This window comes from Nomascus leucogenys, chromosome 8 (genome assembly GCF_006542625.1).
Source record: "Nomascus leucogenys isolate Asia chromosome 8, Asia_NLE_v1, whole genome shotgun sequence".
NCBI classification, from domain to species: domain Eukaryota; kingdom Metazoa; phylum Chordata; class Mammalia; order Primates; family Hylobatidae; genus Nomascus; species Nomascus leucogenys.
In genome coordinates this window covers 43,295,339-43,322,153 of record NC_044388.1, presented here as the reverse complement: position 1 = coordinate 43,322,153, position 26,815 = coordinate 43,295,339, and the positions used below count along the sequence as shown (strand labels likewise).

The following is a 26,815-nucleotide window of genomic DNA, read 5'->3' as shown; positions in this document are numbered from 1 at the left end:
TCAGATGCAGGGGCGCAAACGCCAAAGGAGACCAGGCTGTAGGAAGAGAAGGGCAGAGCGCCGGACAGCGCGGCCCGCTCGGCCCGCTCCCCCTCCTTTGGGGCCGCGGCTGGGGAACTACAAGGCCCAGCAGGCAGCTGCAGGGGGCGGAGGCGGAGGAGGGACCAGCGCGGGTGGGAGTGAGAGGGCGAGCCCTCGCGCCTCGCCGGCGCACAGCGCTCGGAGCGCTCCTGCGGCCACAGGCGCGGCGTCCTCGGCGGCAGGCGGCAGCGAGCGGGAGCCGGGACGCTGGTGCAGCCGCAGCGCGCGGAGGAACCCGGGCTGTGCCGGGAGCTGGGCGGCCACGGCCGAACGGGACCGAGACTCCTCGTAGCGCATTGCGGCGGCCTCGCCTTCCCCGGCCGCGAGCGCGCCGCTGCTTGAAAAGCCGCGGAGCCCGAGGACTTTTCTCCGGTCCGAGCTCGGGGCGCCCTGCAGGGCGCACGGTACCCGTGCTGCAGTCGGGCACGCCGCGGCGCCGGGGCCTCCGCGGGGCGATGGAGCCCGGTCTGCAAGGAGCGTGAGGCGCCGCCGCGTTCTGGAGAAGGGGGGCACAAGGTCTGGAGACCCCGGGCGGCGGACGGGAGCCCTCCCCCCGCCCCGCCTCCGGGGCACCAGCTCCGGCTCCATTGTTCCCGCCCGGGCTGGAGGCGCCGAGCACCGAGCCCCGCCGGGAGTCGAGCACCGGCCGCGGAGCTCTTGCGACCCCGCCAGGACCCGAACAGAGCCCGGGGGCGGCGGGCCGGAGCCGCGGACGCGGGCACACGCCCGCTCGCACAAGCCACGGCGGACTCTCCCGAGGCGGAACCTCCACGCCGAGCGAGGTAAGAGCCGCGGCGTCCCCGGATCTGGGGCGGGTTTGGCGTCCCGAGCGGCCCCCGGCGCCGGAGACTTCGGGCTGCGCGCTTTGCCCGCCGCAGCCCAGCCGGGGCCGGCGCCTCCCTCCGCTCGCCGCCCGCCCCCTTCACCTCCTGGCTCCCTCCCGGGCGATCCGAGCCCCACTTGGGTCTCTCCTCCCTTCCCTCCGCCCGCGTCGCCTTCTGCGCCCCCTCCCTGCGCTCGTCCCGCAGCTCTTCCCGCCGCCCAACTTTTCCTCCAACTCGCGCTCGGGAGCTGGCGAGGCGGCGGCGGCTCCTCGGTGAGTCCTGGGAGGGACAGGCCCGGGGCGAAGGCGGCGAGGCCCGCGGTTTCCTGGACTGGGGAGGATGGCGGGAGTGGGCGGCGAGGTGGGGTGCGTTGTGTGTATTATGTGTGTGTGTTGCATTCCACTCCATGTCTTTTTGGTTCCCTTTTGGGGATTCACCCCCAATTCAGCAGGTAGCTTTGGGCTCAACGCTAAAAATCCGGGACATTCCTAAGTCCTTTTCCACCCCCGGGAAAGCCTGGGGTCCGAGTTGGGGGCGGATGGGGTGGGGGATGAACTGCGGAGGACGTGGAGGGCTAAGTTAGCTTCTCTTGGAATAGGTTTTAAGGAGGTGTCGTCACCAAATGGCTGAATCTGCTTGAGCTGAGAGCGAAAAACGACTCCCCTTTCCAGAAGGGGTGATCTTATGACTTGGACGGTCTCTGAAATGGTCGGAAGTTTGGGGAACGGGAGGACGACCCACGGTCGTTAAGCCGAGGTGTGGGACGGGGGCGGAAGGACCGTTCCGTCCCAATCTGGTTCCTGGAGGGTGGGGGAAGGGATGAGGGTTTTTGTCCGGTGCGGTTCATTCGGCAGCGATGCGTTTGCTTCTCTGGCCCAGACCCCTCTGCACCCCGCTTCCCCTACCGTTATGTTTGGGGTTGGGAGAAAAGTGATGCCACGACCCATGTTTGCAGAGGAATTTATGGACCTTGTAGATGGGGTTCATATAGAACACACACCCCCTATGAGGCAGCCACTTTTTTGGTGGTGGCGGTGGGGGGGGGCGGGGGTGTGAAGCCTGTTTCTTGTTCTGGGCCCAGAAGCTATCAACCCGTTTGAAAAACATTACCACGGTGCCTTTCTCCCCCAGCACTCCCCCACCCCCATTTTCCAGATGTAGCAGCCGCATCTGGTTCCGTTTCACCCCACACGGGTACACCGCAGCCGCATTATTAACTTCCCTCTTCCTCCCCTCCCCCTCCCCCAAATTAAAACTCAGATTCTTCAGCCTGTCTTGACCACCTCCCTCCTTAACATTTCTGGAGACTTGGAGATGCGGCGTTGAGATTCGGGGGAGAAAAGAAAGTTCCCTTGGATCCCGAGTTATTTAAGATCTCACCAAGTTATTCGCCGCCGCTGGTGGGTGGCGGCGGTCGGGGTGCTTTCTGGATTGCGCAGAAAAGAGGCATCTTGGGAGATGGGGCCAAGGTTTTAGGCGATGCCACTCGTGAACGGTTCATCCGCTAGACTAGGGGGGCTCTTTGGCTGTGCGTCTGGCCAGAACTGGCCTTGACGATGGAAGTTTCTGGAACCAAACCGTTGCTTTCTCTCCCTTGTGTTGCAGCTGGAGCTGCGGGAGCGCCTGCCCTGCCCGGAGCCCGCGGTCCCCTCTCGGCCGCCCCGCGGTGGCGTCACGCGCCCCTCCCAGAGCAAGCCCGGTGCGCAGGGCCGGGGGCGTGGGCGGCTGCTGCCAGAGGCGCTCCCTGTGTGTTTTTAAGGACTGATTTGGGCCGCATCCCCCGGAAACTAAAGTGGGGCGTTTTACCGTTTAAATAACGGCTACAGGTTTGAAAGTGGGGGTTGGATTTTCGAGTTGTGTTTGGTAACAGTCTTTGAGGCAGGAAAGCGCCTTGTGGTCCAAAGTTGCGGGAGGGTGGGGAGAGTCGGTCTCTCACCCGCTTCTTTCCAGCCTCTTTCAAATTGAAAACACCTCTGGTTTCCTTCTTTGGGCGGTAGTTTTGGAGGCTGTAATGAAATCGCACTTTCTCTAGACGTGGTAATTAAGGTGACTGTTTCCTCCGCAGATGTGCCCTACCCTTTGCACCTCCGGACCAGCGCTTTTTTTGGAATACTATCTAGCCTTGAGACTGTTTAGCAGAAAGTGGCCATTTTCCTCCCTTGGCCCGGGATCCCGGTTTCCTCCCTGAGGCTTGTTTAAAAGCGAAGTAGCAGGGCCCCGTGGGACGCTCCTTGGTCTGGTTAATCACCCCCACGCCCGGGTCATCCACCTTCCTCTGGGTGACCGAGGTTCAGCTGCCTCTGCTATTGCTGGCCGTTTTGCCGATGGCCTGCCTCCCTAATGACTTGTTTACATATCCTACCCCCAGTGGGTTAGGAGAAGCTCCGGGGCTGCCCCGACCCTCCGAGTGCAGGGTGTTTGGGGACTGGGAGGCTGCTGGGGTCTGACTCCAGCTGGGAGGGTTATGAACTGCATCAGTGACGAGCTGCTTGAAATATCTGTTGCATTTACTCTTAGTCATAGCTGAGTGTCAGCTTTTTAATGAGGTTCATCCAGATTGAGAGCCACTTGGACTGCCGTACTTCACTGCCTGCTTTTCCAAACATGCCTGCAGAAATGCTCATTTTCGAGGTATTTTTCCCAGTGGGGATTCAGGCCAGAGTGGGCACCACTTGAACAATCTTAGGGTGCTTCTTTTCCTTGGCCTCTGGCCATGGAGGATGTTAGAAAGTTCCATTAGGTGGCCCTTTGATAGCAAGGGAAGCAAAGGATCAGGAAGAAATGGAGAAGTGTCCCCCACTCCCTAGGGGCAGAGGATTAGATACATCGGTGCATCCCTCAGGCTGGGCTAGCTTTATTCCTGGTGGACTCCAGAGGGCAAGAAAATTGAACACTGGGTAGGCAGACTCAAGCCTTAGAGACCAAGGAAAATCCATGGGTTTTGCTTTTAGTGGTGTGCTCTTTGTTTTCAGTATTGACCTGAAACAAGACTCCTAAAATGAGAGATTTGCTGGTATGAACTTGGGGGTTTAGCAGCCGGCTTCTACAAAGACTTTTTTCTTGCCTCCGTTTCTAAAGTGTGTTTGGTCAAAATGGCTGTTAGTTACAGAACATCCTAGCAAAGTTTGAGCCTGTTGCTGCTGGAGGAAAAGGAGTTAGAATTGATTCAAATGTCTTACTCTGAAAGGGCCTCACATCACTTGATGAGTTTAATTTCCTCTTGGGAAATTTGTGTCTTACATTTGTCTTCCCCAGAGCTTTGTAAAAGGCCTGAACGCACCAGGGACTAGTGGGAGCCCAGATGCAGAGCTTTAGAGAAGATTCTGGTGTTTCCAGAGAGGATGAAATGTCAGACTTGGGCTAGGATATTTGTTTTTCCTCCTAAGGTTGCATCTACTTTAAACAGAAATTCTCTCCTCACCACCATTTATCTCTCCCCTGCGATGAAAGAAACCATGTTTAGGGCCCTCTCCCCCATTTAATAGCACTCACCTGGATGAACTATCCCAAGAATTTGGTGGGGTTCCACTCATAGTACGTCCTGTCTTCAAGAGCAAGGTTTTCTAGGTTATGTGCAGCAGTTCGTGTTTCACTGATTGCTTTTTTTTTTTTTTTTTTTTTTTTTTTTTTGAGATAGTCTCACTCTGTTGCCCAGGCTGGAGTGCTGTGGCGCTATCTCAGGTCACTGCAACCTCCGCCTTCTGGTTCAAGGGATTCTCCTGCCCCAGCCTCCCTAGTAGCTGGGATTGCAAGCGTGTGCCACCACGCCCGGCTAATTTTTTGTGTTTTTAGTAGTGATGGTGTTTCACCATGTTGGCCAGGCTGGCCTTGAACTCCTGACCTCAAGCAATCCGCTGGCCTCGGCCTTCCAAAATGCTGGGATTACAGGTGTGAGCCACCGTGCCTGGCCACTTACTGCTAATTTTTTATATGTCTCTTACTTACAAGGACATTTAGACACTTTCTTTTTTAACAGAGACTCAAAAACTTAGCATTTCCATTGGGCCAACTAAAATTTAGCAAGCTGAGCTGAGTAACTTTCTCCATATGTTTATTAAGTACTTGCCCCCTGCCCTCTCAACATGTGAGTAGAGAATGGTCACTTTGGGGAAAAAATAAGTCTTATTCTCATCTGAAGGGATTAATGTTTTGGTGTTATTTCCTCAATTCTGAAGAACCAAGTTGTCCAGAAATTTTCTGAGTGTTCTTTGGACTAGAGTTTGGCTGGTTAACAAGGGGTACTAGCTAATTGCTTTTCTCTGATATTCTCAGCCTCTTTTTCTGGAGGAGTATCTGTATCAGTTTCTTTTCAATAGCCCTTTTTTTCCTTCATCATCCAGTTAACAAACATGTTGGCATCTCCTGTGTACATACTAGGTGCCAAGGGTGTTAGCAAAGGTTAGGGAGGCACAGACCCTGTTCTGAAGGAGCCTGCAGTTTCGTGGGGAGAGAAGAGAATGAAGAACATAAATAACAATCATATAATATGACCTAAGTGCCATGTGAGAGGGGCTAGTAATGTGTTTTGCAAATTTGGAGTAATGAAATTCTCCAGCTAGAAGGCCCAAGAAAGACTTATGGAAGAAACAGCTTCTTAAGGTGGGGTTCAGAGAAAAGAGAAGGCCTGGCCTGTTGCAGAACAAGGAATGGCAAGAAGAAAGTCTTGCATAGAGGCATGGGTGTTGCTTCGAGCTGTGGTGCCCTATAGAAATAGAACACGAGCAGCTGGGCACAGTGGCTCACGCCTGTAATCCCAGCACTTTGGGAGGCCAAGGCAGGCAGATTGCTTGAGCCCATGAGATGGAAATGAGCCTGGATAACATGGTGAGACCCTGTGTCTACCAAAAAATACACAAATTAGATGAGTATGCTCGTGCTTACTGGTAGTCCCAGCTATTCAGGAGGCTGAGGTGGGAGGATCACTTGAGCCCAGGAGGCAGAGGCTGCAATAAGCTGTGATTGCACCACTGCACTCCAGCCTGGGGGACAGAGGAAAACCCTGTTTAAAAAAAAAAAAACAAAAAAAACCGGGCACAGTGGCTCATGCCTGTAATTCCAGCCCTCTGGGAGGCCAAGGCGGGTGGATCACCTGAGGTCAGGAGTTCAAGTCCAGCCTGGCCAACATGGTGAAACCCTGTTTCTACTAAAAATAAAAAAATTAGCTGGGCTTGGTGGCCCATATCTGTAATCCCAGCTACTTGGGAGGCAGGAGAATCGTTTGAACCCGGGAGGCGGAGGTTGAGCCAAGATTGCGCCACTGCAACTCCAGTCTGAGTGACGGAGCAAGACTCCGTCTCAAAGAAAAAAAGAAAGGAAGAAAGAAATATAACATTATAACATCAGCTATGTGTACATTCAGATTTTCTAGAAGCCACATTGGAAATTAAGTTAAAAAAAAGAAACAGGTAAAAAAAAATTTTTTTTTTTTTTTTTTGAGATGGAGTCTTGCTGGAGTGCAGTGGTGTGATCTCGGCTCACTGCAACCTCTGCCTCCCGGGTTCAAGCGATTCTCCTGCCTCAGCCTCCCGAGTAGCTGGGACTACAGGCACGCGCCACCGCGCCCAGCTAATTTTTGTATTTTTAGTAGAGACGGGGTTTCACCATGTTGGCCAGGATGGTGTAGACCTCTTGACCTCGTGATTCGCCCACCTCAGCCTCCCAAAGTGCTGGGATTACAGGCGTGAGCCACCGCGCCTGGCCAAAATTTGTGTTTTAATTAACTTGTTTGTTTAGATTTTATTTAATGTAACTATATTTCCAAAATATTATCATTTGAACATGTAATCAATATAGAAATTATTAATGAGATACTTTACATTTTTTTCATAACAAGTTTTTAAGATGCGGTGTATACGTTTTACTTCTAGCATATCCGTTAGCACCAGCCACATTTCAAGTGTGCAGTGGCCACCGTGTGGGCCACAGGTCTAGAATATAAGACATGAAGATGGAGAGTGAGAAATGCCTTTGGAAAGGTTGGAAGTTCCTGTCCTTCTGCTGCCAATTGCCAAATCTCCTGAGAGTGCTATTAAGGAGTGACTCAAAGCACTACACAATGAGAATTATAAATGTCTTAATATTGTATCTGAAATACAAATACATAGTTCTTTACATTCGGTTGGTACTTTAGAGAGGAGAGAATGGGCACAGTCACCCACACCACCCATTTGAGCCTCGTAATCACCTGTGATGTAGCTTCCTCTAAGTGGGAAACTGAGGCTCAGAATGGTTAAGTGACTATCCCAGGGTGGCAAGATCATAAATGGAAGGGTATGAATTCATACTGTCTCCAGCGGACAAGAATAAAAAGACCCAGCCTGGGTGTGGTGGCTCATGCCTGTAATCCCAGCACTTTGGGAGGCCACTGTAGGTGGATCTCTTGAGCCCAGGAGTTCATTTCCAGCATGGGCAACATGGTGAGACCCCATTTTTATTAAATATACAGAAAATTAGCCCAGCTACTTGAGAGGCTGAGGTGGGAGGATCACTTGAGTCTGGGGGATGGAGGTTGCAGTGAGTTGAGATCGTGCCACTGCACTCTAGCTTGGGTGACAGAGCAACACTCTGTCTCAGAAAGAATAAAAAGATTTGGCCATGAATTCGTCAGCTAGTCTTCCTTACATAATTTTTGGACAAGGAGATCTGACATTCATAGGTTTTTCTCTTAGAAGTGGGAGAGCTTCAAGGTCACGTGGTCCGTCCAGCCCCTGCTATCTCACCAGACACTGTCCACCCTGTATGTTGGATCAGTACTGCAGTGAGAAGACAGCAGGCACTTTCACCCATGCAGCCCATTCAGTCTTCATAACCACCTGTGATGGAGGCAAGGCAAGTGTTTCAGCCCCCTCCGATGAGTGGGAAACTGAGATGTGCCCCCTCTCTGCTCCCCACCGAGGACCTCTGCATGCAGGCATGAATCTCAGGAGCCTGGCTGATACTGGAGAGACGGGGTGGGGGGAACCAGCTGCAGGGTCTTGGAGGAAGCTGCTGTGTACACCTGCAAGGCTGCAGGTCATATCTGTCAAGCAGTGAAGGAAGGAAGTTGTTCCTAAGGGATTGGAAAAATTCATCAATTAGAATGAGAAACTGAGGTGAAGGAGGAGGTGGCAGGGTCCCAGACAGCATGTTGGACTGGTGGCCTGTGTCACTGTGTTTTTTGCAGGTGGGTGGCATGGGGTGTATGCCCACTTCTTATTCCAGGAGTTGGTGCCAGGAGGCCAGGTTTTCTTAACATCCTTGTTTTACAGATGTCAAACTTGAGGGCCAGAGGGGTAGGAGAGGAAGAGACTTTTTGTACCTTTTTTGGGAAAGAACAAGAGGGAAGCTGGCAGATGAATTCGAAGTGCATTGACCAGGGAGCTGAGAGAGGGCAGTCTGCAGCCAGCAGCCAGCCCACACCTAGGAGGAGGCGGCAGGCTTTTCTGGGGACAGAGTGGCCAAGTCGAAGCAAGCTTAACCATCTCAACATGACACCACTCTTTCCCATTGGAACCTGAGAACTTGTTCAGTACTCTGACACCATCGGACCTGGGTTTTCTTGGTCAAGTGTGCGTTTCTGGGTGACAGGCCTGCATCAGGTGTATTTTTGGGATGTAGTAAGACGTGGAATATGGGTTTAGGGGCATCCTCTGGCAAGCACTGCTTCTATCCCAGCTCTGGGAATGTGCCCCATGCAGTGTCCTAGATGGCCCATCTGTGGTCTGCTTCCAAGGGTCTTTCTTTTAGTTAGTTAGTTTTGAGACAGAGTCTCACTCCGTCACCCAGGCTGGAGTGCAGTGATGCAATCTCGGCTCACTGCAACCTCCACCTCCCGGATTCAAGCAATTCTCGTGCGTTAGTCTCCTGAGTAGCTGGGATTACAGGCGTGCACCACCACACTCAGCTAATTTTTGTATTTTTAGTAGACGAGGAATTTCACCATGTTGGCCAGTCTGGTCTCAACTCCCCACCTCAGGTGATATGCCCGCCTCAGCCTCCCAAAGTCCTGGGATTGCAGGTGTGAGCCACCATGCCCTGGCACAAGGGTCTATCTTTTGACCAATGGAACTGCAAATCAAGGCTCTTTTGTTACCAGAGTTACCTCGATTTACCCTTATCTACTTGGTTTGGATAAATTGAGTTTGCATCAGACGAGTCAGGCTTGATCAATCCCTTATTTACTTCCTCCCACCCTGTCCTCTAATATTCAGAAACCTTGCGGCACTATTACATGCTAGCTACATTTCCTTGGGTAAAGTACTTAACCTCTTTGAGCCTCAGTTTCTCCATTGCTTAAAAGGAATAATAAAACTTATCCCCCATAAGTTTATAGTGAGGAATGAATTAATTCCTCACTATAGTTCTAAATTAATTCTACTTAGAGCATCCTTGGTACATAGTGGGTGTTCAGTATTCATTTCAGTTTCTCTTTTCTGATTCCTTTTGTAAATGTAGAAAAATGAAAGAGAAATGTTGACTTCTCTTTTGATTTGAAATCATTAAAACATTTTAGTAAGCCTTGGGAGGGAGCTCGTGGTGTGGCATGTGTATCCCGCTGGCCAAGCGCATGTGAACGAAGCCAAGAATCCAGGGGCTTTTCTGCCAGCCAGCACTGACTCACTTGCGAGGGGCCCTGCCTGGCTCGGGGGAGGCAGGGCTGAAGTACCACATTAGGGCATGTTCCGGGGAAGTAGATTCTCTGAATAACTTGGATGGCTCCCTGGAGCATTCAGGACAGAAGCCACCTGGAAAATAGAGATGGTCACCCCCACGTAGCCCTGACAGTGCCCAGAAAGTCTTGTCACTTGGTAAATATTAACAGCTATGATCTGTTCTTTAAGACCCTGGGGAGTTTTAAGTTTTACTCCTCCAGACCTGAGAAGGGTAAAGGGCTGCAGATTCTGTTCTTTTAACTGGGGCCAGTGTGAGCCATCTTTGACTCAGTGCTTGCAGTAGACCTTGATTCTGCCGTGGGACCTCCCAGGCCCCCTTGCCCCCCGCAACTTCTGGACTCATATCTGTCAGACATCACTTGTCACCTTCCATCAGGTGTCACCAGCATCAGGGAGAACTGGATCCCTCCTGGCTCTACGCTCTTAGGCTGGTGAGGGTTTTCTTCTCTCTGCAAGGGAGGCTGGTAGGGCTACGGATGTGATTCATACAATTTTAGAGACAAAAAGAAAGTACCCAGGAGGTCATTTATTTCAGCTGCTTCATTGCATAGGTCGGGGAGTTGAGCATCGAGTCCAGCAGCTACTAACCAGTTATCTCTGTACTTGGCTTCCATTTACTGGTCCTTAGCTTGTTCCATGATTCTTCATTGCCCCTTATTTCTCACCAGAGGGACTGGTTGGCCCTTGATGGAGTGGTCTTTTGTAAATTTTTTTTTTTTTTTAATTTTTTGAGACAGAGTCTCACTCTGTCACCTAGGCTGTAGTGCAGTGCCGTGCTCTCGGCTCACTGCAACCTCTGCCTCCTGAGTTCAAGCAATTCTCCTGTCTCAGCCTCCTGAGTAGCTGGGATTACAGGTGTGTACCACTATGCCCAGCTAATTTTTGTATTTTTAGTAGAGATGGGGTTTCACCATGTTGGCCAGGTTGGTCTCAAACTCCTGACCTCAAATGATTTGCCCACCTTAGCCTCCCGAAGTGCCGGGATTGCAGGTGTGAGCCACCGCACCTGGCCTGGGCAGAGTGAAGTCTTATGCTGGGGAGCCATGGGCATGCTCAAGCCTCCTGCAATTGTAGCACACTTTGTAAAACTGTTTCCCACAAAAGGGCAGAACTATTTGGGACTTTCATGAGACCATTCACTTTGTAGCATATACTACCTTGAAGTTTATACCTTGGAAAACCTCATGATGGTATTCCCAGGTTTGCACATAATCTGCACTCAAAACATAGCTGTAGAATTGAACTAAAGCATCCCTCTGTCCAATTAAGACCTATAACCTCTCTTTTTGAGACAGAATCTCGCTCTGTCACCCAGGTTGGAGTGCAGTGGTGCAATCTCAGCTCACGGCATCTATCGCCTTCCGGGTTCAAGCGATTCTCCTGCCTCAGCCTCCGAAGTAACTGGGACTACAGGCGCATGCCACCACGCCTGGGTAATTTTTGTATTTTTAGTAGAGACGGGGTTTCGCCATGGCCAGGCTGGTCTCAAATTCCTGGCCTCAAGTGATCCTCCCGCCTCAGCCTCCCAAAGTGCTGGGATTACAGGGTGCACCACCGCACCAAGCCAGGACCTATAATCTAATTCATTGTTGGGGTAGCTTCACAATTTTCTTCTGGACGCCTTAGTAAGTCCACACTTGAAGCAGCCACCACGTGGCATGCTTTACCTTCTGTTTCTCCCTGCCCCTCCCCTACCTAGACCCTCCTAACTTTTGGGTTTTTTTTCCTTTCCTCAGGGTCAGTTTGAAAAGGAGGATTGAGCTCACTGTGGAGTATCCATGGAGATGTGGAGCCTTGTCACCAACCTCTAACTGCAGAACTGGGATGTGGAGCTGGAAGTGCCTCCTCTTCTGGGCTGTGCTGGTCACAGCCACACTCTGCACCGCTAGGCCGTCCCCGACCTTGCCTGAACAAGGTAAGGTGCTGGCTGGGGGCAGCCTGGACTCCTGGGCCTTGGGAACAGGATGGGCTGGGAGGGAAGTGATATGGTTGCAGGTGATGCGGTCAACAGGGAAGGCTGCTTCCCAGGTGGAGCAAAGAACTCCCTTCCTATAGGAGAAACTCTGAAGATATCTGGGTTGGTTCTGGTCTGGTTATAAACATAACTGACTTCATCAGAGGCTGGGGTCATAAAGGCTGGTAACATCCGTTTACCTGAGATGACATGTTTGTTGGGGGTAATTTATGCTTTTCTCTTTCTGAAGAAAGAATATCTGATTAGGACCCTAGTGTCACACTTTAACATAGGTGATGTATAAAATGCAGCTGGTGGTGCAATGGGGAGAGAATGACCTTTGAATTTGCGTGTGGAACTTGGGTCGGAGTACAGGGGATGTTGTAGGAGGTGAGAGCTTGCCAAAGACCTCTGGCTTCTAGAAAATTGTTCCAAAGCCACATCTTCGCCAGGCATGGTGGGTCACACATGTAACCTCAGCACTCTGGGAGGCTAAGGCAAGAGGATCATTTGAGGCCAGGAGTTCAAGATCAGCCTAGGCAATATAGCGAGACCCCATCTCTACAAAAAAAAGGAAATTAACTGGGTGTGGTGGTGCACGCTGCTAGTCCCAGCTACTTGCTACACAGGAGGCTGAGACGGGAAGATCGCATGATCCTAAGAGTTGAAGCTGCAGTGAATTATGATTGCACTACTGCGCTCCAGCCTGGGTGAAAAAAAGACATCTTCTGTAGGGGTCAGCAGTCATGGCTCCATGCCTGCATTTTCCTATCCTTAACTGTGTCTCACAGGTTCTGTTTGGGGGCCTGCCAAGCGGTTTGCTTTGGTTAGGTACTGTTTGAGGGGTTTTGAAGTGATTGAGACCCAGGAAGCATGAAGGGGCATGGAGACCTATGGCGTGTTGGAAATTCAGAGCCATCATCGGTAACAGGAGGGACTTACCCCACCATTCTTGGGATCTGTGTGAGCTGTGAAAAGGCCTCTTGGGAGATTACAGGTACAGCATAGCTTTCATGGGACTTTGAAAACTAATGTATGAGCAGTTCTGCTGCCAGAGGATAGTGTGGTTCGTGACTCTGGCTGGTCACACAGAGAAGGTTGACACACAGTGGGTGAAAGGTTGGAGGTGCCCGTGATGGGGTGGCTGTGTGTAAAAGGCTGCCACTCAGCTGGTCAGGGACTCGTTTGAATGATGAGTGGTGGGTGAGAGTATGTGTCCTCTGGATGGAGTTGGGGATGAACGGGGAAAGTTGTGTGAGACTTTATAGAAGGTGCAGTGGCTAGAGCAGGCATATTCATGTTGCTCTCAGTAACAGAACTGAAGGCAAGGTCTGAGCTGGAGCACGGTGGAGACCCAAAGTGGGGGAGACTGTGTCTGCCCACAGGGAGTTTATGGTCAGGAGGGGATGGGAAAGTACAAGGATAAGTAACACAAGACGGACTGTGCTCAAACCACCCAGTGAAGTTACAACCAAAGGTGGTGGGAATGCAGAGGAAGAGGGGAGCAGAGAGCACCTGAGATGGGCTTGAGTTCAGAAGGGGAGAAATGAAGGGCCCTCCAGGTTGAACAGCATGAGTGTTCAGAGGCAGCATGTATGTGGTTTATGGAGAACGGTTTGCCTGGTGAGTAGGTAGCTCTGGGAAGCAACACTTGGAAAAATTAGATTGAGTTAGCATATGGAAGGCTTATAAGCCCTGCTAAGAAAACTATACTTTGGGCCGGGCGCAGTGGCTCACGCCTGTAATCCCGCACTTTGGGAGGCTGAGGCAGGCGGATCACAAGGTCAGGAGTGCAAGACCATCCTGCCTAACACGGTGAAACCCCATCTCTATTAAAAATACAAAAAAATTAGCCGAGCGTGGTGGCGGGCGCCTGTAGTCCCAGCTACTCCAGCTCCAGTCTCCAGCTGAGGCAGGAGAATGACGTGAACTCGGGAGGCGGAGCTTGCAGTGAGCTGAGATTGCGCCACTGCACTCCAGCTTGGGCGACAGAGCGAGACTCCGTCTCAAAAAAGAAAAAACTATATTTAGGCCAGGCGTGGATTATGCTGGTAATCCCAACACTTTGGGAAGCCGAGGCAGGAAGATTGCTTGAGCCAAAAAGTTTGAGACCAGCCTGGGCAACATCATGAGACCCTGTGTCTACAAAAAATAGAAAAATTAGCCAGGTGTGGTGGCACATGCTTGTAGTCCCAGCTATTAGGGAGGCTGAGGTGGGAGGATCACTTGAACCTGGGAGGTAGAGATTGCAGTGAGCCATGATCACACCACTTCACTTCAGCCTGGGTGACAGAGTGAGACTCTATCTAAAAAAAAAAAAAAAAGAAAACTAGACTTAAATGGGTAGATGCTGGGAAACTTAAAAAGTTTTGAGCAAGTAGTGACACGATCAGCTTTCAGAAAGTTAATTTGGCAGCTGAGTGTGGATGGCTAGGAGGAAAGAGTGAGGTGCACCTGTGTTTGCATCCTGCTCTGCCACTTGATAGCTGCATTATTTACTTCAACAAACTTCTCAAACACCATACGTCACAGTTTGCTCATCTGTAAAACAGGGATAAATAATAAAGGGTTAAGTGGGGTAATCCAGATGAAGCACTTCATGTAAGGTGTTAGTAGTTGCTATTGCTGCCACTGCTGCTGCCAGAAGGATGAGGTTGAAGGTTATTTTGAGTGTCTGGCTAGTCTCCTAACTTTTGGGTTTGGCTAGAGGAAGTGCAGGTACTGACCAGGATGGGGACTGGGAGATGATAGAGGAAGGAAAAAGTAGTAAAGACACTACAGCAATAGCATCTGTGGGTTTAAGTAGGTTGAGTGTCAACTGTGGGCAACTGGAGACTGAGATGAGAGTGTAAAGGGAGTGAGTCAGAGTGGATGGTTTGAGGGGAGTTGAGATTTGAATCCACCAATTGTAGACAGCGATAAAAGAGTGAGAGTAGCGAGGACCTGGTTGGGGTTTGAGAATGTGAATTTATAATGGGGCCTAAAGTACTTTCTTTTTTTTGCAGCCCAGGAGGGGAGATGTGGATCTCGGGCCTGGCTGCTTGTGAGCCAGCCCGACGGGATAAGTATAAGGAACTTTAGGGCCGGGGTGGGGGTGCTAGTAGAGGAAGGGGCTTCACGGAAGCTGCTGGGGCAGGGTGGAGGCTGGAACCTGGGGGGCTGAAGATCTTGATGAGGACGAAGTACTGGCCCTGTGAACAGAAGAAAGGGAGTAAGAGAGGTGGATGGGGCTCTTAGGAGCCATGTACCCAGGAAGACTGACATTGAATGACCATTTTTTAAAAATCAACTTAATTGGCAAAGGCACAGTGGCTCCCACCTATAATTCCAGTACTGTGGGAGGCAGAGGCGGGAGGATCACTTGAGCCCAGGAGTTTAAGATCAGCTGGTTTTTTTGTTTGTTTGTTTGTTTGTTTTAAGAGACAGAGTTTCGCTCTGTTGCCCAGGCTAGAGTGCAGTGGCATGATCTTGGCTCACTGCAACTTCTGCCTTCCAGGTTCAAGCGATTCTCCTGCCTCAGCCTCCTAAGTAGCTGGAATTACAGGTGCTCACCACAATGCCTGGCTAATTTTTACATTTTTAGTAGAGATGGGTTTCACCATGTTGGCCAGGTTGGCCTTGAACCCCTGACCTCAAGTGATCTGCCCACCTCAGCTTCCCAAAGTGCTGGGACTGTAGGTGTGAGCCACCACACCTGGCCAAACCAACTTAATTTAGGTATAACTTACCCACTATAAAATACAGCTGTTTTAAGTGCATAGTTTGATGTGTTTTGATAAATGTCTACATCCCGTATAACTAGTACCCCAGTCAGAGATGAAGCATTTTTATCACCCTCAAAAATTCCCCTCATGCCCGTTTGCAGTCCGTGCTGTATTTGTTGAGTCACCTGTATTTGGGTTAACAGTTTGGGCTATTGTAATAAAACTGCTGTGAACCTTCATGTGCAAGCCTGGGTGGGCACACATTTTCCTTGGACTGCCCTGGTTTTGATTTTGGCTCCACACCTTACTGACTGTTGGCTCTTGGGAAAGTTCCTCTTTGTGCCCTTTTATAAAATACATTGATAATGAATGTGTGCTCATAAGGTCATTGTGAATATCAGATGAGCATGTCTGCAGAGCTCATAGGACATTGCCTGGTCCGTAGGCCGTGAGCAGTCAATGGCCATTGTGGGTCCCTTTTCCTGGGCCTCCAGGGGAGATGGCACATAGCGAGGAGCATGTTGTTTCATGGGACACAGCAACGGAAAGCCCCTGCACTTGGAGAACAAGCCCCAGGTCTCCATTTGGTGGAGTAAGCCCCCGTCTCAGTGTGAGTGTGGTGCTTTCACATAGCCTGTGTCTCATGAGCTTTGTGACAGAACAGAGAACTGCTGTGCCCAGGACATTCTAAGGGGAGATCTGGCTTCATGCTTTGTAAGCTGTAAGGAACCTTGTAGGTGTAAAGTATATTGCGTAGTCTTGGGCCTGCTGATTATTAAATAATAATGCTGCTATTTTTTAATTTATTTATTTATTTATTTGAGACGGAGTCTCACTCTGTCGCCAGGCTGGAGTGCAGTGGCACGATCTTGGCTCACTGCAACCTCCACCTCCTGGGTTCAAGTGATTCTCCTGCCTCAGCCTCCCAAGTAGCTGGGATTACAGGCGCATGCCACCACGCCCAGCTAGTTTTTTTGTATATTTAGTAGAGACGGGGTTTCACCATGTTGGCCAGGATGGTCTTGATCTCCTGACCTAGTGATCCGCCCACCTCGGCCTCCCAAAGTGCTGGGATTACAGGTGTGAGCCACCATGCCTGGCCAATGCTGCTGTTGTCTTAAAAAAAAATCATAGGGTGAGCACAGTGGCTCACACCTGTAATCTCAGCACTATGGGAGGCTGATGCAGGAGGATTGCATGAGCCTGGGAGTTCCAGACCAGCCTGGGCAACATAGCAAGACCCCATCTCTAAAAATTTTAAAAATTAGCTGGGTAATGTGGTACACATTGGCAGTCCTAGTTATTCAGGAGGCTGAGATGGGAGAATTGCTTGAGAGTTGCTTGAGCCCAGGAGTTGAGGCTGCAGTGAGCTATAATCAAGCCACTGCACTCCAGCCTGGGTGTCAGAAGGAGACCCTGTCTTTTTAAAAAAAGAAAAAACACATTATAATCTATGTATTAAGGGCTGTGTCCAAAAGGTGAGAGCAAACCACCCAAAACCCTGTTCACAGAGTTTTCCCCATTTAAAAGGCCTTGCTGTGATTTTAAGAGAGTGTGTGTGTGTGTGTGTGTGTGTGTGTGTGTGTGTGTGTGTGTCTCGGGAGCCCCTCCCCACTGAGCGCAGTGCCAACGCCCCTCAGTCTGCAAGTGCTCCTGAGGGATTGGGGAGGGCCTGGAGTTTCTGGCTGTCCTTGGAAAGTTGATTTAATAAGGGTTCCAGGAAAACCAGCCTCCCTCCCCTCTCCCTCTTCTTCCCCTCCTTTGGTTTGGGATCTTACAGAGCCTCAGCTTGTTTCAGATCAGGCTTTGAGAGTGGTGAGGGAATTGTTCGGAAAGACTGAAGCCAGTTTCAGATGATAAGCACCAACATTCTGAGCTTGCAGAGGGTGCATTTGTCTGTCTTTTGCATTAAGTCAAGTCTTGGTGGGGAAAGCCAGTGAGTGAGTGCAACACTGCTTGCAAGGCCACTGCTGGCAGTTGGGGTGGGGGTCCTGCCCCCTTTTCAGCAGTACTGTGGGTTAAACACCCCAGTGCTCAGAAAACCTGCAGCTCATAAGTGATTTAATGGGCTGAGTTTTACAGCTCCTCCCACCCACCCAGATTTGAGTCTGGTGGCTTGTTAGACGGTGGAGAGGTTGTGCTTAATGGAAAAACCGCACATTTCCATTCTGGCCTCAAGCCCCCTGGATGCCCTGTGTGCACCACAAAGAGGGGCTTTGTCTCTGTGTTTTGCAGAAACCTGCACCTATGGGAGAGAAGCTGTGCGTGGTGCCAGAGCCATTGCCTAGCCTCAAATCATAGGGCCCTTACCACTCCTCCATCCCTGGGCATCTTCAGCTGTCTTTGGCCCAAAGGGGTGTGCATTTCAGCCTGGCTGCAGGGAGAGTCTCAAATAGGTACTACAGGTTCGGTAGTGGGACAGACCTGTAGTCTAGCATCTACACTGGACTGTGGTCCTGTGTCCCAAGGCTGCCTTGGGACATAGGCAGGACCCTCCCCTACTCCCACCCCATCTCCAGCATAATTTCTTATAATGAAAAGAACTTGTTTGCTTCTCATTCACCCTGGATGGTAAGAGGAGTTTCTTCATCCCCTGCCAGAAGGCGAGTGGAATTCCATGGAGCAAAAGGTGATGTCAGATGACCCACTTGAGAACAAGGGTGGAGGATTTAGGCCTCTAGAAATCTGCAAGGTGCTAAGCTCATAACAGGTTTCCCCAGAGGATCAGCTCTGTCCCACTTCCCCTGGAGAGGTGGCTCCAGTGCCTGGAAGGGGTGTTTGCAAGTGTTCAGAGCTGGAGAGGGAGGACCTAGCCGTTGGCCTGTGAGAGAATGTGAGGACGCTCACGTGGCCCTCTTGACCAAGCTGGAGTGAGCGCAGCAAAGCCACTCCGAGGCTGTGTTCTTGGCTCCGGCTTCTGCATTGCTACACCATTAGCTTCACTGATTTTCCACTCTGGCTCTGCCAGGCCCGCTCCCTGAAGTCAGGGAGGAGGAATTTCTCAGGGAAGAACAAATGGCTGTCCAGAGATCTTGCTGCCAGTGGGGGAAGGGAGGGATCCCAAACAAAGACTCTGTCAGGGTTTCCATCACCTGGTTCCTGTGACTACCTGGAGTCGGGTCAGCAGGAACTGGAGAGACAGCGTCAGGGATTCTTTGGGAGCCTGTGGCCCTAGCACGGAGGGGTGTTTGCTCCTGGCCAGGCAGAAGCAGTGAGTGATGGCTTGTGTCTGGGCGGTGATGGATGGCCCTGGGAGAAGTGAGTCCTGGGGAGTCATTATCCGGGAGGGCGAGGTCTGGGGTCAGAGAGCCCGACCAGCAGCTGGCCCTGTTTTCACAATGCCTCATTCCTCCGGGGCCACTGGGGGCTCCAACTCACCCTGTAGACACCACCTTTGCCTCTTTCTTCCTTCCCTGAGGCTTGGAAATGAAACAACTTTTTCCCTGTTGACCGGAGAAGTCCAGCTGCTCTCATTCTCCTGGGCTCCTGAATGGGACAGCCCAGGCCTTTCTCCTGGGCCTGGCTCTTTGACCAACTTGCAGGCAATCCCTTCTCCCCACCCACCATGCTGCCCAGCCCCACTGCACCCTAAATAATTAAGCTGAAAGCTAACTGCCCTACCTGGATCTGAAGGGCCTGGGCTAAATCCCAAACTGTTTCCTCCTAGGAGAAGCCTGCTGGAGTCTGGGCCACTTCTGACCTTGGGGTTTGCTCTGACTTACAGCTGGTGGCAGCCAAGTAGCAGGGCCAATTGCCCGAACCCCTCCTCCCCGGTAATGGGCCTGTTGCCTCTTAGCATTGCCAGTGTGGCACCAAGAGACATTGAACTTCTACCCTCAGAGTTCCCTCCCTTCTCCTGTTTCTTGGCTCACAATAATTCTTGCCTTTTCACTTGCCAAACAGGTATCTATTGCCTTCATGTAAAGCATTTGTGCCCTGCAAAATAGGGGCTGTGGGGTGAGGGCTCCGTGTAGTTGGTTTCAGGCACTGAGAAAGATACACCCTGGCAGAGCTTGAAACTCCACACCCTCTCCTCGTTCACATGGTGTGGCGTGGCTGAGCCTCCCGGGATGGGTTGTGTAAAAGGAGGATGGGGGGGGGGGCGGGGCGCTGTGCCATTTGTGTTCCCAGGCCCTGGACATGGAGACACATGGAGCCTGAAGTGGGTGAGAGGGACAAGGAGTTCCGCAAAGGGTGGACTTAGTGGTTACGAGGTTGGGCAGGGAAAGAGGTCGGAAACAGCAACACTGAGGTTTCTAAGAGTTAACCAACAGTGAACATTGAATTCAGAGCTTAGCCCTTCCTCACTTTTCTCTAGGATCAAAAACTAGCCTCTGGCTGATGGTCCATTCATTCACTGATTTTTTTTCACTCATTCATTTATTCATTCATCTAGTCAAGTAGGTCTCTTCCCTTTTCCATAAATGCAATGTATACTTTAAACATTGTTTTATCCTGGTCCCTTAGCTGGAAATATCTGTTCTTGTCCTTTTCTTCCTTTTCACTTTTTATAATTCCTGCTCAAATCTTAGTTTAAGGTTTAGCTTGGGTTTAGATTAAAGCTTAACTTAGGGCCACCTCCCTTTTGAAGCCTTCCCCTATCTCCAAATTAATTACCCCTTTTTTTCTTTTTTCTGTCTTTTTTTTTTCTCCTGAGACATAGTCTCACTCTGTTGCCCAGGCTGGAGTACAGTGGAGTGATCATGGCTCACTGCAGCCTTGACCTCCTGGGATCAAGCGATCCTCTGGCCTCAGCCTCCTGAAGTGTTAAGATTACAGGCATGAGCCACCATTCCCTGTTGAGATGTAGTCTTGCTCAGTCATCCAGGCTGGAGTGCAGTGGCACGATCTTGGCTCACTGCAACCTCTGCCTCCCAGATGCTAGCGATTCTTCTGCCTCAGCCTCCAGAGAAGGTGGGATTACAGGCACCCACCACTATGCCCAGCTAATTTTTGTATTTTTTGTGGAGACAGGTTTTCGCCATGTTGGCCAGTTATCCTGACTTCAAGTGATCCACCTGCCTCAGCCTCCCAAAGTGCTCGGATTACAGGAGTGAGCCACCACGCCTGGCCTCTTTTTAACTTTCATTCTAACACTTAACTTTACTCTGCCTCACATTATGTGGAGTTTTTAATAGATGTCTGTTTACTCCACTAGAGCAAAGTGCTGTATAGTCAGCAAGTATATCTTTATCACGCTTTTAAAAACATTAGTGTTTAGGCCAGGCGCGGTGGCTCACTCCTGTAATCCCAGCACTGGCCAGCATGGCGAAACCCTGTCTCTACTAAAAATACAAAAATTAGCCAGGTGTGGTGGCACACATCTATAATCCCATCTACTCAGGAGGCTGAAGCAGGAGAATCACTTGAACCCAGGAGGCAGAAGTTGCAGTGAGCCGAGATCTCACCACTTCACTCCAGCCTGGGCAAAAGAGCGAAACTCTGTCTCAAAAAAAAAAAAAAAAAAAAAAAAAAAAAAAAAAAAAAAAAAAAATTGGTGTTTTGATAGATAATCTGGGTGCACCTTTCAAAATTCAGAAAATACAGACCTGTAAAGAGGAAAAGGAAAACTCCGATAATTCCATCATTCAAAAGCAATGACTGTTAACTGAATTTATTGTTTTAGACTTTTTTCTTGCATTTATGTAAACCTGACTTTTCAGAATTAAGATTTATACTGTATACGATGTTTTGTGACTGATATCAGCATTCAGAGCCATACAGATAATGTTTTTCATTATGCTTAAGAACTACATAATATTCCATTGTGTGGGTGTACAAAATTGATCCAGTTCTCTACATTTGGGCATTTAGGTTATTTTTAATAGTTTGCATTCAATAGAACATACTCTTAGAAATAAGATCTGTCCATGTATCCAAGGATAGTTCCATTTGTTTTAAGTTTTGATTTTATCACTATTGCATCACTATACCAAATATCCCACAAAAGATTATACCAGTAAATGTCTTTAAAAATATAATAATAAATACCAGCCAGGGGCAGTTGCTCACACCTGTAATCCCAGCACTTTGGGAGGCCGAGGGAGGCAGATCACTTAAGGTCAGGAGTTTGAGACCAGCCTTGGTAACATGGCGAAACCCTTCTCTACTAAAAATATAAAAATTAGCTGGTCATGGTGGCGGCCGCCTGTAGTCCCAGCTACTCAGGAGGCTGAGGCAGGAGAACAGCTTGAACCCGGGAGGTGGAGGTTGCAGTGAGCTGAGATTGCACCACTGCACTCCATCCTGGGTGACAGAGCAAGGCTCTGTCTCAAAAGTGATAATAATAATAATAAATATCATCTCCACATGGCGTGCTTGACATTTTCCCATTTTTACAGTGACTCCATAGACATAGGTTTTACGCCCATAATCAGATGAGGAAACTGAGGTTTGAGGGATTAAGTAACCTATCTTAAGTTTATATAGTGGGTGAGGGGTGGAACGAAGATTTAAACTCAGGTGGTTCTGCTATAGTATTTTTTTTCCATTGTATTACACTATTCTTCTATATCAAATTGGGTTTCCCCACAAAATCCAGGTGGACCAACTTCTGAATGTAAACATTGCTGGCTCAGTCCTCTTTGCCTCACAGGAGTCAGGCATCCCCTCCCTTTATCAGGTTTGTGTGTGTGTGTTTGCTTGCAGTAGTGTCTCCTGTGGCATTCTGTAAAGAGGTTACATATCAGTCACAGGTCTGTGAGTTGCCTTAATGAACAAGGTTCCCTAGCCTAAAATAATCAATGGAACAAAATCCACATGGACACTGCCATTTCCACTGTTGCCAGAGACCTACTTGGAGAAGGTTCCCAAGGTGTCAGATCCGATACCTGGGTTATCTTTATAGGTCACAGTTAGCCTAGAATGTGTGGTATGGGTATTGCCTGGGCACATAAACTAGATTGCTTCTAATATGGATGTGGTCCAACAATCTCTGATGAATGGAAGTAAACATATCAAAAGCTTCAGAGGCTGGGGCATTAACATTTTTTTGAGGCTACTAGTGTATTTTTTAAACAATGAAGAAGGGCCAGGCACAGTGGCTCACACCTGTAATCCCAGCACTTTGGGAGGCCGAGGTGGGCAAATAGAGTGATCTCAGAAGACCCACTTGGGCAACATGGCATAAACCCCATCTCTAAACAAATACAAAAAATTAACCTGGGCGTGGTGGTGGGCACCTGTAATCCCAGCTACTCGGGAGGCTAAGGCAGGAGGATCACCTAGGCCTGGTGTGGTGGGTCACACCTGTAATCCTAGCACTTTTGGAGGCCGAGGCGGGCTGATTGCCTGAGCTCAGGAGTTTGAGACCAGCCTGGGCAACACGGTGAAACCCTGTTTCTACTAAAACACAAAAAACTAGCCAGGTGTGGTGGCGGGCACCTGTAATCCCAACTACTCGGGAGGCTGAGGCAGGAGAATCGCTTGAACCAGGGAGTCAGAGGTTGCGATGAGCCTAGATTGTGCCACCACACTCCAGCCTGGCTACATAGCAAGACTTCCTCTTAAGAAAAAAAAAAAAAGGTGGGAGAGGGCTCAGTCAGTTTGCCTTGGAGGCATGGGGGAGGAGAAGGATGTGAACAGGGAAGTGATCTAAGAGCTTCCCTAGGAAGGAAGGACACCCTTTTCCTGGAATGCTCTCCTGCTCTGCCACAGCTTTCAGTCAATTACCACTGCCTTTAGAATGCTGATCAGCACTCCAGCCCTTCAGAAGTGTCCTTCTGTTCCTCTGGTGTCAAACTCCAGAGTTTACTTTTGGAATTAAGATTTATTTTCCTTAGGTTTTAGGAAGTAGCTTTTGAACCTTAGAAGAGTCAGGTTCCTTTACTAACTACTGAGTGAAGTTAGGCATTCAAAACTTGGGTAGTCATGATTTGAAGTGTCAGTTGCGGCCGGGCACAGCTCACCTGTAATCCCAGCATTTTGGGAGGTTGAGGTGGGTGGATCACCTGAGGTCAGGAGTTCAAGCCCAGCCTGGCCAACATAGTGAGTGTCTCTACTAAAAATATTAAAAAAAAAAAAAAAAAATAGCCGGGTGTGGTGGCAGGTGCCTGTAATCCCAGCTACTCTGGAGGCTGAGACAGGAGAATCACTTGAATCCAGGAGGCGGAGGTTGCAGTGAGCCAAGATTGCACCACTGCACTCCAGCCTGGGCAACAGAGTGAGACTCCGTTCCCCAAAAAATGAAATGTCAATTTCATTGAGACTGTATGAATGCCTGATATGCACTTGAAAGTGATGTTTATTTTATAATTTTAGCCCTTCTTCACTCCCCCAAACTCCCAATGCATTTAAAAAATTTATTGGCCTAGCCGTTCTATATCATGACCATCAAAAGATGACACTAAAGTGAATCCTCCATGTATAGCTGGGCTTTCTGCCAGCCTTAGATTATGGAGAAGCACCCCTGGCCAGGGAGAAGAGGTGAAGAGGAGAAGCATTTATTGAAGGTGCTGGTGGCCGGAGCCCTGAGACCAACACAGAATCGTTTTTTCTGAAGGACAGTTCAGTTGAGGGCTCTTCACTTGCCTCACATCAGAGGGAGCTTTGTGCTCACGATGGGCACGGAAAGGGATGTCAGTAAGTGATGCCCCTCTGTCATCTCACAAGACCCAGCTGAAACAGGACATTGGTTAGGGCTGAGACAGGGTCAGTCAGCCTTTTCATTTTACAGTGGAGGAAGCTGAGGCTTGAGAGGGGAGGTGACTTGCCTGAGGTCACACAGTAAGTGATCAGCTGTCATCTGAGTGATTTCTTCAGGTACTCTCTCTGGCTGGATCCAGCCAGTGACAACTACCTGTGGCTCAAGCTGAGTTTGGGACTAAATGGTTTTACAAGGACCTCAAAGTGTACTCTCTGTCTTCTAGTAGGACATGAGGAATACTGACTTTGCTGAGCGTAAGGGCTCTTTTCCCAGGATTGTTCTAGATCTGCAGATCACTGAAGCCCTGAGCATAGATACTAGGCTTTAGCTTCCTAGCTACCACAGAACCACACACTCTCAGGTAGAAAAATCCCTAAACTGGCTGGGCACGGTGGCTCATGCCAGTAATCCCAGCACTTTTGGAGGCCCAGGGGGGTGGATCACCTGACATCAGGAGTTCAAGACCAGCCTGGCCAACATGATAAAACCCTGTCTCTACAAAAAAAAAAAAAATTTAGCCAGGCGTGGTGGCACGTGCCTATACTCCCAGCTGCTTGGGGGGCTGAGGTGGGGGGATCACTTGAGAAGGGGAGGTAGAGGCTGCAGTGAGCTGAAATCATGCCACTGTTCTTTAGCCTGGGCTACAGAGTGAGACCCTGTCTCAAAGAAAAAAAAAAAACCCGAACCATGTTTTTAATTTCTTAAAACTGAGAGTACTAAATGCTCAACATTCATGTCGTGTGCATAAAAGTGAGACTGAAGGATGAATGTCTGGTGTATGGATGGATGGGATGTGAATGAAGCAGTCTCTGGGTCCAAGCTCTCCTGGAAATTCGTGGAACAGACCAGTGGTCCCAGATTTTTAGATTTCATAGGCCAGTAAAATTTCCCCCCAAATTTTTGGAACCAACAAAGCATCATCAACTTTTTTGCCAAGTAAGAATGTTTTTAATAAACTAATGCTGCCTACTACCGTTACCACCTGATTCTTTTTTTTTTTTTTTTTTTTTTTTTTGAGATAGAGTTTCGTTCTTGTTGCCCAGGCTGGAGTGCAATGGCGTGATCTCAGCTCACTGCAACCTCCACCTCCTGAGTTGAAGCAATTCCCCTGCCTCAGCCTCCCGAGTAGGTGGGATTACAGGCATTCACCACCACACCTGGCTCATTTTGTATTTTTAGTAGACACGGGGTTTCTCCATGTTAGTCAGGCTGGTCTCGAACTCCTAACCACATGTGATCCGCCCGCCTCAGCCTCCCAAAGTGCTGGGATTACAGGCGTTAGCCACCGAGCCCAGTGCCATCTAATTCTTTTATTGTGGTAAAATATATGTAACATAAAATTAACCATTTTAACTATTTTTATTTTTGTTAATTGATTATGTAATGTTTTTGAGACAGGGTCTCACTTTGTCACCCAGGCTGGAGTGCAGTGTTGCTATCTCAGCTCACTGCAGCCTCGACCCCCTGGGCTCAAGAGATCCTCCCACCTCAGCCTCCCAAGTAGCTGGGACTACAGGTGCACGCTACTATGCCTGGCTAATTTTGTTCATTTTTTTTTTTTTTTTGTAGAGATGAGGTCTCACTTTGTTGCTCAGGCTGATCTCTAACTCCTGGACTCAAGCAATCTCCCACCTCAGCCTCCTGAAGTATTGGAGTTAGAGGTGTGAGCCACTGTGCTCGGCCAATTTTTAAATTTGTAATTGACGCATAATGGCTATGTATAATCGTCGGGTACAGTATGATGTTTTGATCCACGCACACATTATGTAATGACCAAATCATGGTAATTGCTGTATTGTATCCATCACTTTAAATATTTATCATTTCTTTGTGGTGCATTTTCACCATTTTTAAGTGTACAGTCTGTAGCATTAAGTTTATTCACGTTGTGTAGCCATCACCACCATCCATTTCACCTTCCCTGACAACCTACCTGTTCAACGCTAACTCCCCCTTCACCCCTCTTCCAGCCCCTTGGTAACCACTATTCTACACCTTTTCATTTTCAAAGGATGTTTTATTGTCTTTTGTCTCATCATGTAAAACCATAAGCGAATTTCTTTACGGTGGAGAAAAAGTAACTTTATGAAGCCCATTCCTTTCTCCACTCTGGAGAGGCTGTGACCCAGCCCCACCATTGCAGGAATGAGACGGGATTGCGGGGATATGGCAGGCACTTGGGGTGCTGAGAGCCCAGGTGAACTGTGAGCTCAAGCACCCATGGCGGGCCTGGGGGACCAGAAGACACATCCTGAAACAGCTGAAGCCTCTACTAATTCATCAGCAAGTTTAGGGAGCGGCAACTTTTCCCTGCCCAGCTGCTGGCGTTTCCTTCCCCATACAAATTCTGCTGAGTTTGGGGGAGGGGAGGTTGTTCGAGAGGCCCCGGCTGGGAGAGGTAGGGGGAGGGCGATACATTCTTTTCCTTAAGGAACCTGACCAAACTTTAAGGTCAGAGCTCAGTGGAGAGTGGGAGCTGCAGGGTTACCTCTTTGCCGTTGATTCATCTCTCCACCCTCCCCCACTCTTAATGATCTTTCCATTACGGAACCCAGACCAGGAAGTGCATGACAGGTCGCAGCTGCAGACACATGGCTGGGAGGCCTGGGCTCCGGGCCAGTGGTGGGAGAGTCTGAGCTCCCTTCCAGCAGTGGGACCCCTACACACACACACACACACACACACACACACTACTTTAACAACTTGGTGGAAGATGTTCTTACTTATGCACTGTCACAGGTGATGACGAGTTGGACTTTCCTTTGAGTTTAGGATGTGATTTATATTATAATAAAGGCAGGAGAAGACCCCCCCGCCCAACCTGAGTATTTAGATCCCCCCAACTTACAGTCCACCTAAGTGGTCCTTACCAGATCCTGGGAGCTTTCTATTATTGTGCAGATGCCGCAACTTCTTTTCCCAAAATAGGACCCACCCAATATGGCCTTAGAAGCTTT

The 26,815-nt window shown here is 49.6% G+C and overlaps 1 protein-coding gene across 13 annotated transcripts in view; it reads left to right on the top strand.

The window, feature by feature from the left end:
• The first annotated feature begins 204 nt into the window (after positions 1–204).
• Positions 205–26,815, top strand: part of FGFR1 (fibroblast growth factor receptor 1) — a 57,741-nt gene continuing 31,130 nt past the window's right edge. For 8 of the 13 annotated variants that reach the window (XM_030817140.1, XM_030817137.1, XM_030817138.1 and 5 more), the window contains exons 1-2: positions 205–863; positions 11,293–11,471. In XM_030817140.1, the coding sequence (XP_030673000.1) occupies positions 11,381–11,471 (91 nt within the window). In that variant the 5' untranslated portion in view covers positions 205–863; positions 11,293–11,380. Of the gene's footprint in view, positions 864–1,004; positions 1,178–11,292; positions 11,472–26,815 lie in introns of those variants that run through there. The other 5 variants (XM_030817136.1, XM_030817134.1, XM_030817132.1 and 2 more) reach the window with 3 other exon arrangements.